The 13,219-nt window shown below is 52.9% G+C and overlaps 6 protein-coding genes across 6 annotated transcripts; 3 read left to right on the top strand and 3 right to left on the bottom strand.

Annotated features, from left to right (window-relative positions):
• Window positions 1-412: 412 nt before the first annotated feature.
• Window positions 413-1,932, top strand: AYO20_01134 (hypothetical protein; the record flags this gene model as incomplete). Its single annotated transcript, XM_022639441.1, has 2 exons — window positions 413-562; window positions 610-1,932. The coding sequence occupies 2 exons, from the start codon at window positions 413-415 to the stop codon at window positions 1,930-1,932; spliced, it is 1,473 nt and encodes a 490-aa protein (XP_022504749.1).
• A 964-nt stretch (window positions 1,933-2,896) lies between these two features.
• On the top strand, window positions 2,897-4,108 carry AYO20_01133 (hypothetical protein; the record flags this gene model as incomplete). Its single annotated transcript, XM_022639440.1, has 4 exons — window positions 2,897-3,360; window positions 3,592-3,701; window positions 3,886-3,947; window positions 4,025-4,108. 4 exons carry the CDS (start codon window positions 2,897-2,899, stop codon window positions 4,106-4,108), a joined length of 720 nt encoding a protein of 239 aa, XP_022504748.1.
• Window positions 4,109-4,832: 724 nt separating this feature from the next.
• On the bottom strand, window positions 4,833-5,620 carry AYO20_01132 (iron sulfur cluster assembly protein 2, mitochondrial; the record flags this gene model as incomplete). The annotated part of the gene is made up of 3 exons (XM_022639439.1): window positions 4,833-4,942; window positions 4,999-5,286; window positions 5,410-5,620. The coding sequence occupies 3 exons, from the start codon at window positions 5,618-5,620 to the stop codon at window positions 4,833-4,835; spliced, it is 609 nt and encodes a 202-aa protein (XP_022504747.1).
• A 366-nt stretch (window positions 5,621-5,986) lies between these two features.
• Window positions 5,987-6,649, top strand: AYO20_01131 (hypothetical protein; the record flags this gene model as incomplete). The annotated part of the gene is made up of 2 exons (XM_022639438.1): window positions 5,987-6,379; window positions 6,434-6,649. 2 exons carry the CDS (start codon window positions 5,987-5,989, stop codon window positions 6,647-6,649), a joined length of 609 nt encoding a protein of 202 aa, XP_022504746.1.
• Window positions 6,650-6,887: 238 nt separating this feature from the next.
• AYO20_01130 (hypothetical protein) lies at window positions 6,888-11,099 on the bottom strand (the record flags this gene model as incomplete). The annotated part of the gene is made up of 3 exons (XM_022639437.1): window positions 6,888-7,019; window positions 7,087-10,992; window positions 11,052-11,099. The coding sequence occupies 3 exons, from the start codon at window positions 11,097-11,099 to the stop codon at window positions 6,888-6,890; spliced, it is 4,086 nt and encodes a 1,361-aa protein (XP_022504745.1).
• A 689-nt stretch (window positions 11,100-11,788) lies between these two features.
• Window positions 11,789-13,135, bottom strand: AYO20_01129 (hypothetical protein; the record flags this gene model as incomplete). The annotated part of the gene is made up of 4 exons (XM_022639436.1): window positions 11,789-11,941; window positions 12,001-12,629; window positions 12,678-12,981; window positions 13,046-13,135. 4 exons carry the CDS (start codon window positions 13,133-13,135, stop codon window positions 11,789-11,791), a joined length of 1,176 nt encoding a protein of 391 aa, XP_022504744.1.
• Window positions 13,136-13,219: the final 84 nt, after the last annotated feature.

The following is a 13,219-nucleotide window of genomic DNA, read 5'->3' as shown; positions in this document are numbered from 1 at the left end:
ATGAACAGTCCTCCTTAGCCAATGCATGCATAGCTCTGTATTTGTAGTCATGATATCATACACTGGCGAAGGCTTCAGTTGGAAAGGTATCGACAAGGCTGTAATGCCAAGACGTGACGAGGCTGATGGAGAGTCACTGCGTCCCGCACTTATGGGGTAGTCAACCCACCAAAGCAAGCCATGCTTCAGCCTGCATCCCATTTACTGTCTCGTTCAGTCCACACTGTACTTGGTACAGTCTCCTCGGGTTTCAGTCTACGTTAATTCCCAGCCTGAAACACCGGAGAGTTGCTGTAACTCTATCTTCCACAACCAAGTCACAGTCGGCCGCGTTGAGACCGCTCTGCACCCTCGCACATGGCAGATCCGTGAACGAACTTGCGCAGCCAGATTCCGGCATCGATCGCTGGTCATGGACAAACTCCTAGCGGAGAGCAGTGCTCTCGTCTCAATCTCTCTGCCGCAAGAAGAAGATCGCTTTGACAAAGCTGCAAAGGCGCTGGTGAACAAATTGAGCAAGCTTTCTGCGCAGGATATCGCACCCGCGAAAGATGATCTTGATGTATGTCATTGCAAGCAAGCCTGACACAGAGTTTGACCAGATAACAGGCACTCTCACCCTTTGCACACACCATTCTGTACACCTATGTCCTTGTCGCAGGCATCGAAACATCTGTAGCCAGTGGAAAGGCGGCGCCAAAACAACTACCATCCACCGCCCTACCTGAAGGTGCCTTCTGGCCTTACATCACTCAGCTTCTCCTCGAATTCGACCCGATCCAAGCACGATATTGCGGTGCCCAAATACTGCGGCTTGTCGATTGTGTCGCGGTAGGCGCAGAGCAGACCGCTAATTACGTCCCTGCTATCCAACTGCTGCACCATGTCATTCTCCGACTCGACAGCACCTCATCTACCCTGACATCCACACACCGCACCTTTCTCCGCCTCTGTCTGCTGTCGCAAGCATATGCCGAAGCCGTTCGTATCCTCGACCTTCCGATCTATCACATTCCTCCCTCCAAGCACGATTTCCGCATACATCGATGTCTCTGCTCGAATTCGGATCAGCCATGGACCTTTTTGAGTCCGGTGACAGGTCTGAGTCAACCAATCACAAGTCGGACATATCTCGAATACTATCTGATGGGTGGCATGTGTTACATGGCGTTGAGGAGATACAAGGAGGCTATGTTTTTTCTCGAAGTTGTCCTCACAGCACCAACAACTCAGAATGTTGCCAGCGCTATTATGGTGGAGGCCTATAAGAAATGGCTGTTTGTCGGTCTCTTGCGGACCGGCAGCACTCCCCCAGTACCAAAATCTGTTGGTCAGAATGCAATCCGGCATATTCGGGCGCTTGCCAGACCGTACGAAGCTGTCGCCGACGTTTTCAAGGGATCCAACGTCGAATTGTTGCGTGCGGAAATTGAGGCGGGCAATCATATTTGGCAGGACGATGGAAACTATGGCCTCGCGGTCGAGGTCTTTGAGGCATTCCGAAAGTTTGCTGTCCAGAGACTCAGCAGAACGTTTGCGGCGCTCTCCATAGCGGAAGTCGCCAAACGGACGTCGCCAGATCCGTCAAATCTCACCGAGACGAAAGCATATATTGACACATTGATCGTGACTGGCGAACTCAGTGCGGTGGTCACCAGGAGTGAAAGCGGCACCGAGATTCTACGGTTCCTACCGACGTCAGCATCCACACAACCCGAAGCACAAGTTGAGTCGGCACTTGTCGCCCAGACGCGAGAGCTACAAGTCCTCCTCAAACACGTTCAAGACACGGAACATCGACTGGAAATCTCCAAAGAATACATTGACTTCCTGAAGAAGCTCAAGAAGATGAGAGATGACAAGGGAGGCAAGGGGAGTGGGAGGAGAGCAGCGGATGACGACGTTGATGAGGACGTGATGGAGGAAATCTAGCATTGCATCTGGGACCCAGGACTCCCATATCATTGATTGGGCTGTGTTCTGACGCTCGCCACGACTCGACGTCAGTAGATTGTGGACGGCCACGAGGGCCCGAGCGAGTTGATATCTCCGGCAACTTTGAGACAGAGACTGGGTTTGCAAGCGATCATCGCATGTCCTGGAAGATGGATCTCATGCGCAAGCACTTCTGAGCGACAGTCTGTGTCTCGTGAAAGTAGTTCATCAGGTAACACATAATATATCCCTCTATGATTGTCTGAGCGATTTCAGATTGCGGAGCCAGTGCCTGAGGACTGAGCGAGGCTGCATCACCCTTTTTCCGCCGAGAATGGCCGTCTCCATCACATCAAACAGCGTCTTCTTCCTCCCAAATGGTGTCGCACTCTATGGATGTGGAGTTCTGTATAAGGCCAGTGCTTCCATCAAGAGACGACATGTCCGAACCCGCCCAGGTCTTTATCAATCCGAGATTAGCATTGTAATATGTATCAGCGACCCGCAACCTCGGCGAATATTGTTTGTACATGTACGTTTTTTTGTCCCCGACCAGGCAGACACCCGGGAGTGCCAGGGTAAATGGGCGGATGAATTGAAGACAGAGGTGGGAACATGTATGAGTGTGTAATAGTAATTGATATGTACCCAGTACCTTATGTAGTAATAGGCTAATTACTCCATGAGGTGTTTTTTTGTCCCGGTCCCTTTTTCAATCCTGTATCTCCGCGCTGGCTGGCTGGGAAGATTGGGCGGGTACATACATATTCGGATACCAATATTGATTTTATCTCTCTTCTCGGTATTGTTTTGGCCATTTAGATTCGTCTTTTGTGGTCGGAGGACTGTATTTACCGTCCCTCGCGTCGTATAGATAGACGGTGTGATTGACTATACCTACCTCTATACCTAGTATCCAAGAGACGAGGAAAACGACAAACGCCTGCGAGTCTCTGCAACGATGCCGACGTACATCATAACGGGCGCGAACAGAGGTCTGGGTCTCGAGTTCGTGCGCCAACTCTCCGCGGACAACGACGACAACAACATCATCGCCGCGGTGCGGAGCTTACAAGGCGAGCTGGACGATCTCAAACAACTCGCTTCCCGGTCCGGCTCCGGCGCGAAGAGCAAAGTCCACATCCTCGAATGCGACACGGGCGACGTCGCGTCGATCCAGGCCTTTGGTGACGCCGTCAGGGCCACCCTCGCCGGCAAGCCCGTCGACTACCTCGTCAACAACGCCGGCATCAACGCCACCCCCGAGGAGACCAGTCTGGACATGACGGCCGAGAGTCTGCGGAGGCATATCGACGTCAACGTCGTGGGGCCGGCGGAGACGGTGAAGGCGCTGTTGCCGTGTCTGCGCGAGGGCAGCGCGGTGATGAACATGAGTAGTGGGTTGGGGAGTTGCGGGAAGAAACTGTAAGGTCATTTCTTTGTGCTGTTCTCCTTTGGTCTGGTCTGCTTTGCTCTGCTTGTGTTGTGTCGTGTTGTGCTGTTGTGTCTGTCTCCCATCTATCCTTTCCCCTTTCCTTTCCTTTCCTTTCCGCCTCCCCTTTTAGAGACCATTGATCGTCCCGAGAAAGCAAGATCTGGAGAGAGAAAAATCAAATACTCAACGATATCCACACGTGCGTGTGGTGTTATCTACAGACCGAAATGCACGACGTACTCCATCTCCAAGGCCGCCCTGAACATGTTGACGGTGCATCAGAGCGAGCAGCTGAAGGACCGCGGCATCAAAGTCATTTGCATGGATCCCGGTACGTTTCCCCCTTATTCCCCTTCATTCCCCATCCTTTTCTTAAAAATCGACACCCTTGATAAAGAGAGACGTATGTGCTTGGCCTTTCGAGGGATATATCACACATTGACCGAAGAGACTTTACATATACCTACGACCACAGCTGACAAAACTCCCCTCCTTGGGGACATTCTTCTATCCAGGCTGGGTCAAGACACGAATGGGCGGCGAAGGCGCAATTCTCGAACCCGACGTCAGCATTTCAGTGAGTTTGTACATATCTCGTACCCGGTACTCCCTTTTTCTCACTTCTGTCGACACTAACGGCGGTTGGTAAAACAGGGAATGCTCAAGACCCTGCACACCCTAAAGGACTCGGACTCGGGCAAGTTCTACACGTACACGGGGGATTTGGTGCCGTGGTAGGGGTAGGGGTAGTGTAAATGTAGAGATATAGACCACGGCTGAGGAGAGGGAAGGTGGGTGGGGGAGCGTTGAGATACAACATACATGCCGGAAACGAGCATTTTCGGGCGCGGAGAATGGTAGATATATATAGAGACTTATATATGGATATAGAGACAGAGACAGTTCGACACGAAGTGCAGTATCCGATAAGATAACGTAGTATGTTTAGTCAATTTAGGCAATTGGGCTGGCCTGGGCTACCTCGTATCAAGCATAAAGGACAAAGAGAACATCGGTATTGCAATATACGAAATATTTTTGTCCGTAGGTACATATTCGTATTAACCTGGGATGATAGCGACAGACAATAAACTTGCTGCTGATCTCGCCTACCCTTCCCTTGATAGTCTGTGCGCAGAGCGTCGCTTATCGGTTTGCGGCTCATTGCTGGCTCCTCAAAAGCCCAGCCAGACCATCCGAACTGGCGACGCTCTGCGCTTCATCTCCAAATAGGCCTGCAGAGGCCCAAATCCAACCGCTGAGAGGAGTGAGGCAGTACACACCAAACGGCAAACCTGGAACTAATCTAATAGATGGACTGAATCAGCCTTTCAATTTGGAAACCGACCTATACTCCTGCCGTTTGTTTGCGAAGAACGAAGGGTATCCGCCTATTGACACAGTTTGATCCTGCCCTCGTCTGCTTCTCCTGCAGGCATTTTCCACTATCCACCCAGTCTCCTCAAGCCGTCGCACTCGCACCGGTATCGGTTGTCGCAGTGACTCGCTCAATTTCAATCTTTGGCATGCCCGCCGAGGCGGAACCCAAGTCTGTCACCTTGGCCTTGGGGTCTAGGAAAAGACACAGTTAATTACATTACTCAAACATCTTTGGAAGATGGACCTACTTTTCTTGTAATAGTCGCCAATGGCGCTCTTGATAGCATCCTCTGCGAGCATCGAACAGTGTAGTTTGACGGGCGGCAGACACAGTTCCTTTGCAATCTCTGTGTTGCGGATCTTTCCTGCCTGTTCTAGTGTCATGCCGCGTACCAGCTCGGTGAGGTACGATGAGGAGGCGATCGCCGAACCGCACCCGAAGGTCTTGAACTTGACGTCGCTGATTGTCTGCGTGTTGGGATCGACCTTGATTTGCAGTTTCATCACATCGCCACAAGCGGGCGCTCCGACGAGGCCTGCATAATGATGAATCGGTCAGCCTGTGTTGTGGACAAAATGGAGTTTCGACCGAAGCTCGCTCTTTTCCATACAATGGCCGAGCTCCGGAACGTGCACAAATCTTCTTTCAATCAACCTACCTGTTCCAACATCCACCGCAGATTTATCCATCGAGCCAACATTTCTTGGATTTGAATAATGATCAAGGACCTTCTCGTGATAGCTTCGTCGCTGCTGCGAGACGGCGGCGGGTCTGAGTGGTGATGAGGAGGCGATACTCGGTCGGACAACGGAGGTTTGGACCGAGGTGCGCATTGCGCGCGGGATGGTAAGGAGAGCTCTTCGTGACATGGCGGCTGCTGATTATTGGTATGTGTGGTGTGTTTGGTCGTCGGGTGCTGTAGATTGTAGGATCAGACGTGGAAGAAAGAGTGTGTAGGTTGTTGAATGAGTCTGAAGTAATATCGAGAGGTGCTGCGTCAAAAAGTAATTGACGAAAGTTGTCGAACCCTTCGATGGCAAAGGAGGGGGTATCGATTGGCTCTCATTGGCTGTGTTGCACGTGACTTGTGCGCTAATCCTTTTTTAGGGATGACGTCGCTCCATCTCGGTCGACTTTTCCGTGTTACGACTGGCGTGGAGGGACATCGAATCAAGTAATTGCGAGCGACAAACCACGACGCGCCTAAAACGAGATCCGCGTTAACCTTGGACAAGATGGAGACAACTCGGAAGAACAGACCATCCTCGTCCAAGACGCCCAAGAAGGACCACCTCAAGAATCCCTCTCATCCGTACACCTTTGAACACCTTCACAACGCGTACATCACCTCTCTGTCACACGGCAGCAATATGCCCCTCCCGTCCAAGAAGAGAAAGTCCGCAATCAACGACGACAGTGACGTGGATGTATCCACCACCAAACGTGGGAAAGGTGCATCGGGAAGTGCTTTCGTACCGTCCTCAAAACCGCAGGTGGACTCGGATGGGAATTCATACTGGGAAATCTCAAAGGCGAGGCGGTTGACCCTGTCCGAGTTCAAGGGCAAGAAATTGGTCAACATCAGAGAGTATTATGAGAAGGACAAGGAATGGCTGCCAGGAAAGAAGGTATACATGCCGTGCATATATGGTACATGTGAGAGTGCTGACCCGTGATTTCAGGGCATCTCAATGAGCATTGAGCAATATTCGGCCTTCGTCCAGATTATGCCTCAAATCGAAAACGTACTCAAGTCACAAGGCGAAAAGGTGCCTCGGCCAAATTACGACGGAAATGCCCCTACTGCGGACGACGGAAGCAATCCAGAAGATGCGGAGGAAGATGAAGAGATGGACAGGAAGCCTAATATCGAAGCTACTAGTGACGAAGACGAGTGAGAGTATCACCTGATAGCACACTCGGCTGCACAGACACCCCTTTCAATGGGTGGAGTAGCGAGTGGTCGATGATGAGCTTCAATTAGCAAGCGCAGTCCAAGAAACCACCGAAAGATCAGGCATGTCGACATTTGTACATGAACAAAGTCTGTGGTATGTATTGATCGGCCCTTGCGAGGTGTCTAGCTGACATGACAGATGTGGGCTGAAGCATTCTGGCTTCTGGTAAAGGACACAATCAAGAGCTGGACTCCCATTCCGCCAGTCGGGATGCAAGGCTTCCCTTCTTCCAATGCTTCTCATAGTCCTCTCTCAGCTGGACTTGGGATTCTGCACCCGCCTTGCCATAACCACCGCCACCAGGTGTCATCTAGAGGAAGAATCAGTCAGCTTGTGCCTCCGAAACTCTTCGCGGGATTGGAACAAATATGACTTACCACAATGATCCTCTCGCCAGGCTGCATGCTAGCAGTGTTCTTGGCTCCGAGGTTGATATACCTCTCCACATACTCATTGTCGTCTCCAGATTCTCGTCTCTTCCCTTCATGCTCACCTCCTAAGCCTTTGGTCTCCCCTTTTTTGATCTTCCTTACCCAGATATTCTTACCGCATTGAGCATCACCTCCTCCGTGCAATCCGTATGGCCTGTACACTCTCCGCTCACTCAAGATGCTGACTTGCACAGGGATACGGAACTCGATGTCGCGAATCACACCATCTCCACCTTTGTGTTGACCCACACCACCACTGCCAGCCCTGAGACTGAACTCCCGCAAGATCACAGGGTATCTGCGCTCAAAGACCTCCGCATCTGTAATCCTAGTGTTTGTCATGTGCGTGTGCACACCACTTGTTCCCTCCCAGTCCTTACCCGCGCCACTTCCACCCGCAATAGTTTCGTAGTATCCGAACCCCTTCTGCTCGGTCCCACCCTTCATATTCCCACCAAAGCCAAATGTCAGGTTGTTGCAGTCTCCTTGGCTCGCTGCACAGGCCTCGAAGCACTTGAACACCACATCCGTGACACGCTGGCTGGTCAAGACGTTGCCGCCCACCACGGCGGCCTTCTCGCTCGGAGAGAGGAAACAACCCGGCGGGATGCGTACTTCCACAGGCTTGAGACACCCCTGGTTCAAAGGGATGTCCTGGTCAATCAGACATCTCAGGCAGTAAATGATGGCCGAGTACGTCACCGCTTCGGGCGCGTTGATGTTGCCGTATACTTCTGGACCGGTGCCTTCAAAGTCAAACAGGGCCTCTCCCTTGTCGGGGTCGATCTTGATCTTCAGGCATATGGGGCTGCCGTCATCCATGTAGTCTATTGCCTGAAGCTGCTGGCCTTCGAACCTCTTGTGCACTTCCTTCAACAACTCCCGCACCGACCGCTCGGCGTTGTCCTGGATGTTCTGCATGTAGAACTGCACGACCTCCTCGCCGTAGTCCTCGATCAGAGCGCTGATCAGGTTGATGCCCTTCCGGTTGGCGGCGATCTGGGCCTTGAGGTCGTTGATGTTGTCCGCCAGGCACCGCGTGCCGCTGCATTCGGGATACTGGGCGGGCTCGTCGTACAGCAGCTCGGTGATGCGCTTCTCGTCGAATTTGCCCTCCGACACGAGCTTTTCCGACTTGATGGCCGCGCCTTCTTGGTACAGCTCGCGCGAGTGCGGGGGCATGCTGCCGGGCAAGATGCCGCCAATGTCGGCGTGGTGGGCGCGCGAGGCGACGTAGAAGATAATCTTGTCGCCGGAAAAGGCGGGCGTCACGACCGTGATGTCCGGGAGATGCGTGCCCCCGTACTCCGGGTGGTTGGACACGATGACATCCCCGCGCTTCAGTTTGCCCTTCCAGATCTCGGCCTGCGTGCGCACGCACGTCGACATGCTGCCCAGGTGGACGGGCAGGTGCGGGGCGTTGGCGACGAGACCGCCCTCGGCGTCGAAGAGTGCGCAAGAATAGTCCAGCCGTTCCTTGACGTTGGTGCTCACAGACGTCTTTTGCAGCGCCCGGCCCATCTGTTCCGCGATGGCCATGAAGCGGTGCGCGAAGATGGACAGCAGGATCGGGTCGACTTCCTTGGTGTTGACCTTTTTCACCGTCCCCTCGTCGCCGATGTTGATCACCACGTGTGTCTCGATGATCAGGGCCGACGCCTTCGGGTCGATGATGATGGTCTGCGTCCCGTCCGCGATGATGGCGGGACCCGGGATACGCGTGCCCACATCGAGGTCTTCCAGTCGGTAGATCTTTGTGGGAACACGGCCCCCTTCGAAGTAGACCTCCGACGTCGTGTAGGCCTTGTCCTCGGCCACGTCCTTGGGGCTGATCTCCTTGAGTTGCTGGTCTGCCGTCTTGGACATGCCCCGGAAGGACTTTCCTATCCCGCGCACGCGCACGTCGTCCACGATGATGTCCCTGTCGGGGAGGGTGAAGCCGAATTCCTGCTCGTGCTGGCGGACGAATGCAGCGCCAAAGGCCCAGTCGTCGCCGTCGTAGAGTTCCTTTGCTTCGTCCGCGCTTGGCTTGAGCACCATCAACGCGGATTCGGTGCCGCGATAGCGCATGTTGAGGTACTCTTCATACTCGATCGAGTCGTCGGAGAAGCCCTGGTCCTTTAAGCGCTTGCGGGAACGTTCTTTGAGTTCGTTCATCTTTGCCTTTAGATCATCTCGGGCGGAACCCTTTTTCATATCCCAGACGTGGGACTCGGGAACTTGGTTTTCGTCCACGACGTCGGCAAGTGCCATTCCGTAGGCGGACAGGACAGACGAGTATCGGTGGACGAGGATTTGGCTGATCCCCAAGGATTCAGCGATTGCCACAGCATGTTGACCTCCCGCACCGCCAAATGTCGCGAGTCGATGTTGTGAGGTATCGTGCCCTCGGGCCTCAGTTAAGGATCGAATCGGCCTCGTCATGGTCTCATTGGCGATCTTGATGAAGCCGTACGCGACCTCGTCGGCCGACATGCTCTTATCCGTCTTGCTGTTGATCTCCTTTGTGAGCTCTTCGAAGAGCTTCTTGCTGGCTTCGGGGTCGAGTCCCTCGTCTTCATTTTTGCCGAAGATCTTGGGGAAGAAGTCCGGGAGCAGTCGACCAAGGAAGAGGTTTGCATCCGTCACGGTGAGCGGACCGCCCTTTCTGTAGCATGCTGGCCCAGGGTGTGCACCGGCAGACTCCGGTCCAACGACAAACAAGCCATTTCTGAAGAATAACCGGGACCCGCCCCCTGCGGCCACAGTGTTTATGTCCAGCTGGGGGGATTGGATGGTGACTCCGGCGGTGGTGGTCTCGAAGACGTGCTCGTATCTCCCGGCACCATATCGACTGACATCTGTGCTCGTCCCGCCCATGTCGAATCCGATGACAGGGGTTTTGGTCTCGGGGTCATATGAGGTCAATGCATAACCAACAACACCGCCTGCCGGACCGGACAGAATTGCTCGCAAGCCAGAGAACTGATCCACATCCACGAGACCACCGTCGGACTGCATGAATTCACACCTTGCGCCTCTATCGCCTTCTTCCTTCTTGACGCTCTCCGAGCCCAATCCGCCCTCAAAGCCGGCCTGGAAGCCAGAAATGTATTTCCTGATGGCTGGCGTGAGGTAGGCATCTGCACAGGCCGATGTCGCCCGAGGAACCAACTTGATCATGGGCATGAGTTCGTGACTGAGACTTACGTGCTCGAAACCAGTCTCACGGGCAAGCTTGCCGACCAATGCTTCATGATCGGGAAACGTGTACCCGTGCATCAAGCACACCGCAATGCTTCGGAAGCCTTCGTCGAAAAGTTCCTTAAGTTGACCCTTGATTCTATCCTCCTCGGGCCTTCGTAGTATCCTGACGGCCTCCCCCGACAGACCTTGGACCAGCTCGCTGGTTTTGTAGTTCTCGTGACTAATTTCCGCTTTCGTCTTGTGCCGTGTAGGATCTTCGGCGTAGTCTTCCAGCGTCACTCTTTCATCCACCTCGACGACTTTCTGATATAGGACGTCTGGTCTTCGAATGGCCAGATCGAAGATCTTCGGGCGAGACTGGTTCCCAATCTCCAAGCAGTCTTTAAATCCCTTGGTCACGACCATGGCCATCTTCTCCCCTTTACGCTCCAGCAATGCATTGGTAGCGACGGTCGTGCCCATGCGGATGCTCTCTATCTTACTCGTGTCGAGTGCTTCGCCTCGGGGAATCTCTCGACCCGTGAACTTCGACATGAGCCTTCGAATCCCTTCCAGGGGCGCATCGTCGTAGTTCGAAGGGTCCTCCGACAGAAGTTTGATGATAATATCATCTTCCATGCGCCCCGTGCCTGGGTTCCCAACGCAGTCCGTGAACGTCCCTCCTCGCTGTGCCAGGTCAGATTCAGATACCCTGAAGACGAACGGTGGAGACCTGGTAAACTCACGTCGATGGCAATGCGGATGCCTCTTTCTGCGCCCCCAGCGTCCCCCATTGTGAAGACCTTGATCGAGTTGAAGATGGGGTTTGAAGTCGACGTTCAGCCAAAGAAATGTCCTGTTGTGAGAAGCCGGAACCCAGTCCGGAGAGTCACGCCAGAGCCTCAGATGGTTCTCATAGGAGAAGTCCGTGTCGATGGATCGTCTGCATTCACCTTGCCTGATAACCCGAGGAGGTCGAAGGACAGATTAACTTGCAAATGAAGACAACGCCCAGGGTGGAAGTATACACCTTTAAAGTCGAATCATATAGTTATACCACAATCCTTGTCTGGCATCATGGTACAATGGAAAAAGCAGTGGGCGGTTTCGTCATAGCAATTTGTCACTTTGGCGTTTTTCAGATAAAAGTCTCACCGTACTAATTACGGCAGAGAATATAAGCGCGAGATGCATAAATCGCAGAGATGTCCGAACGCTTCTGTGCGAATGCGATGGACATACAGCCCAAGTGAAGAATTGTCATCCAACAACCATTTCCCATGAATATACTTGTACACACCTCTTGCCGGCCGTGTATCCCGAACAGATCCTCGCCAATTCAAAAGGACGAGCCAAAGCCAGTTCGCCTTCCCTTTCATACGCCGCATTGATCTTCGTCTCAAAAAAAAGTCGCTCATTTCCGTGTTTGAGCACTCGCCTTGTGGGCGGCACGTTGGATAGTCTCCCTGTCTTTCCCACGAGATCATGAATCGGAGCTCGAGTCTCTATCCTTGCTACTCCCAGATGCTCTCTGAAAGCCTCGTTCGCCACCCTTTGTTATACAGTGCTTGACAACCCACGGATGTCGGAGTACATCATCAAGTGGAATTCGCTTCTCGGGGTCAAGGACCAAGAGCTATAATACGTTGTTAGCAACTTTCCAGGAATGCTCCAAGACATGTGGGATCAACTCACTCGCATGATGAGGTCCTTGGCTTCAGGACTGACAAAGCTGGGAACCGTCATGTCGCATCGTGCAATCCTTCGCTGTGTCATGATCGTCGTGTCCTCAAAGGGCGCTTCTCCAACCAGGAACTCATACGTCAAAACACCTAAGCTCCATAGATCGACCTTTTCATTGTAGAAATTGTCGGAGCTTCCAGGCTTAAGCATCTCCGGAGGCAGGTAATCTAATGTGCCGCACATTGTTTGTCTTCGGTTGTTTGGAGCGTGCACTGACCAGCCGAAGTCTGAAATCTTGATCTCTCCATGGATGCCGACCAGAATGTTTTCGGGCTTGATGTCTCTGTGCATGACATGCTTTTTGTGCAGATACTTGAGGGCGGCGGCCATCTGAGCAATGTATTGTGCGGCTTTCCACTCCGGGAATCGACCTTCTTTTCGGAGATGCTTATACAGCTCTCCCTTGCCCGCGAATTCGAGGATGAGGAACACTCGCTTGCTGTCGTGAAAATGACCAAAGAGTCTCAGAATATTCGGATGTCTGAGGTTTGACTGAATCTCGATTTCTCTTCGAACTTGCTTCTCCACCTTGCCTTGTTGCAGCTCGGATTTGTGAAGGACCTTGAGAGCGCACACGAACCCTGATGACCTTTCTCGTGCGAGATATACTCGGCCGAACTTTCCCTTACCGAGCGGTTTTCCGATCTCAAACATCCCAAGGTGGAATTGTTTGGGTGCTTGTGGCTGGTCAAAGAAGAATTTGGGGGCGGATCTATTGCGTATGGAGTCATCGCTCTCACCAGATTCTCGGGCAGCCTGGAGGGCTACCCGCACTGGCGAAGGTGGATGGGTCGGGACAGTTGTTGTGGTTGTTATTGTTGCGATTGAGGCAGTGTTCTGTTTCGATTCTGTGGTGACTTGGAGAGGATACTTGACAAGATTTGTCCGGGATTGAGTTGAGGAAACGGTTGGTAATACTCCCGGACCAGCGCTCTATTGCGACAGAGTTAGGACACAGTGTGCGAAAGCAGGGAGGATTATCAAACTAGCAACTTACCTTTGATTTGAGCATTGTTGTCGTGGGTGCCTCATTTTCGTCGTTGACACTGAGGTGTTCGAAGCGAGATTCCAATGTCTTGGTGGCCATTTTGACGAGGAGTACGGGCAGCGAGAGATGAGGGAACAGACAAACAGGGACGATATTGCAGTCTCCAAGATGAATATAGCTGGG

Source organism: Fonsecaea nubica (genome assembly GCF_001646965.1).
Source record: "Fonsecaea nubica strain CBS 269.64 chromosome Unknown Scaff4, whole genome shotgun sequence".
In the NCBI taxonomy this organism is placed as follows: Eukaryota; Fungi; Ascomycota; class Eurotiomycetes; order Chaetothyriales; family Herpotrichiellaceae; genus Fonsecaea; species Fonsecaea nubica.
This window is presented reverse-complemented; position numbering and strand designations above follow the sequence as displayed.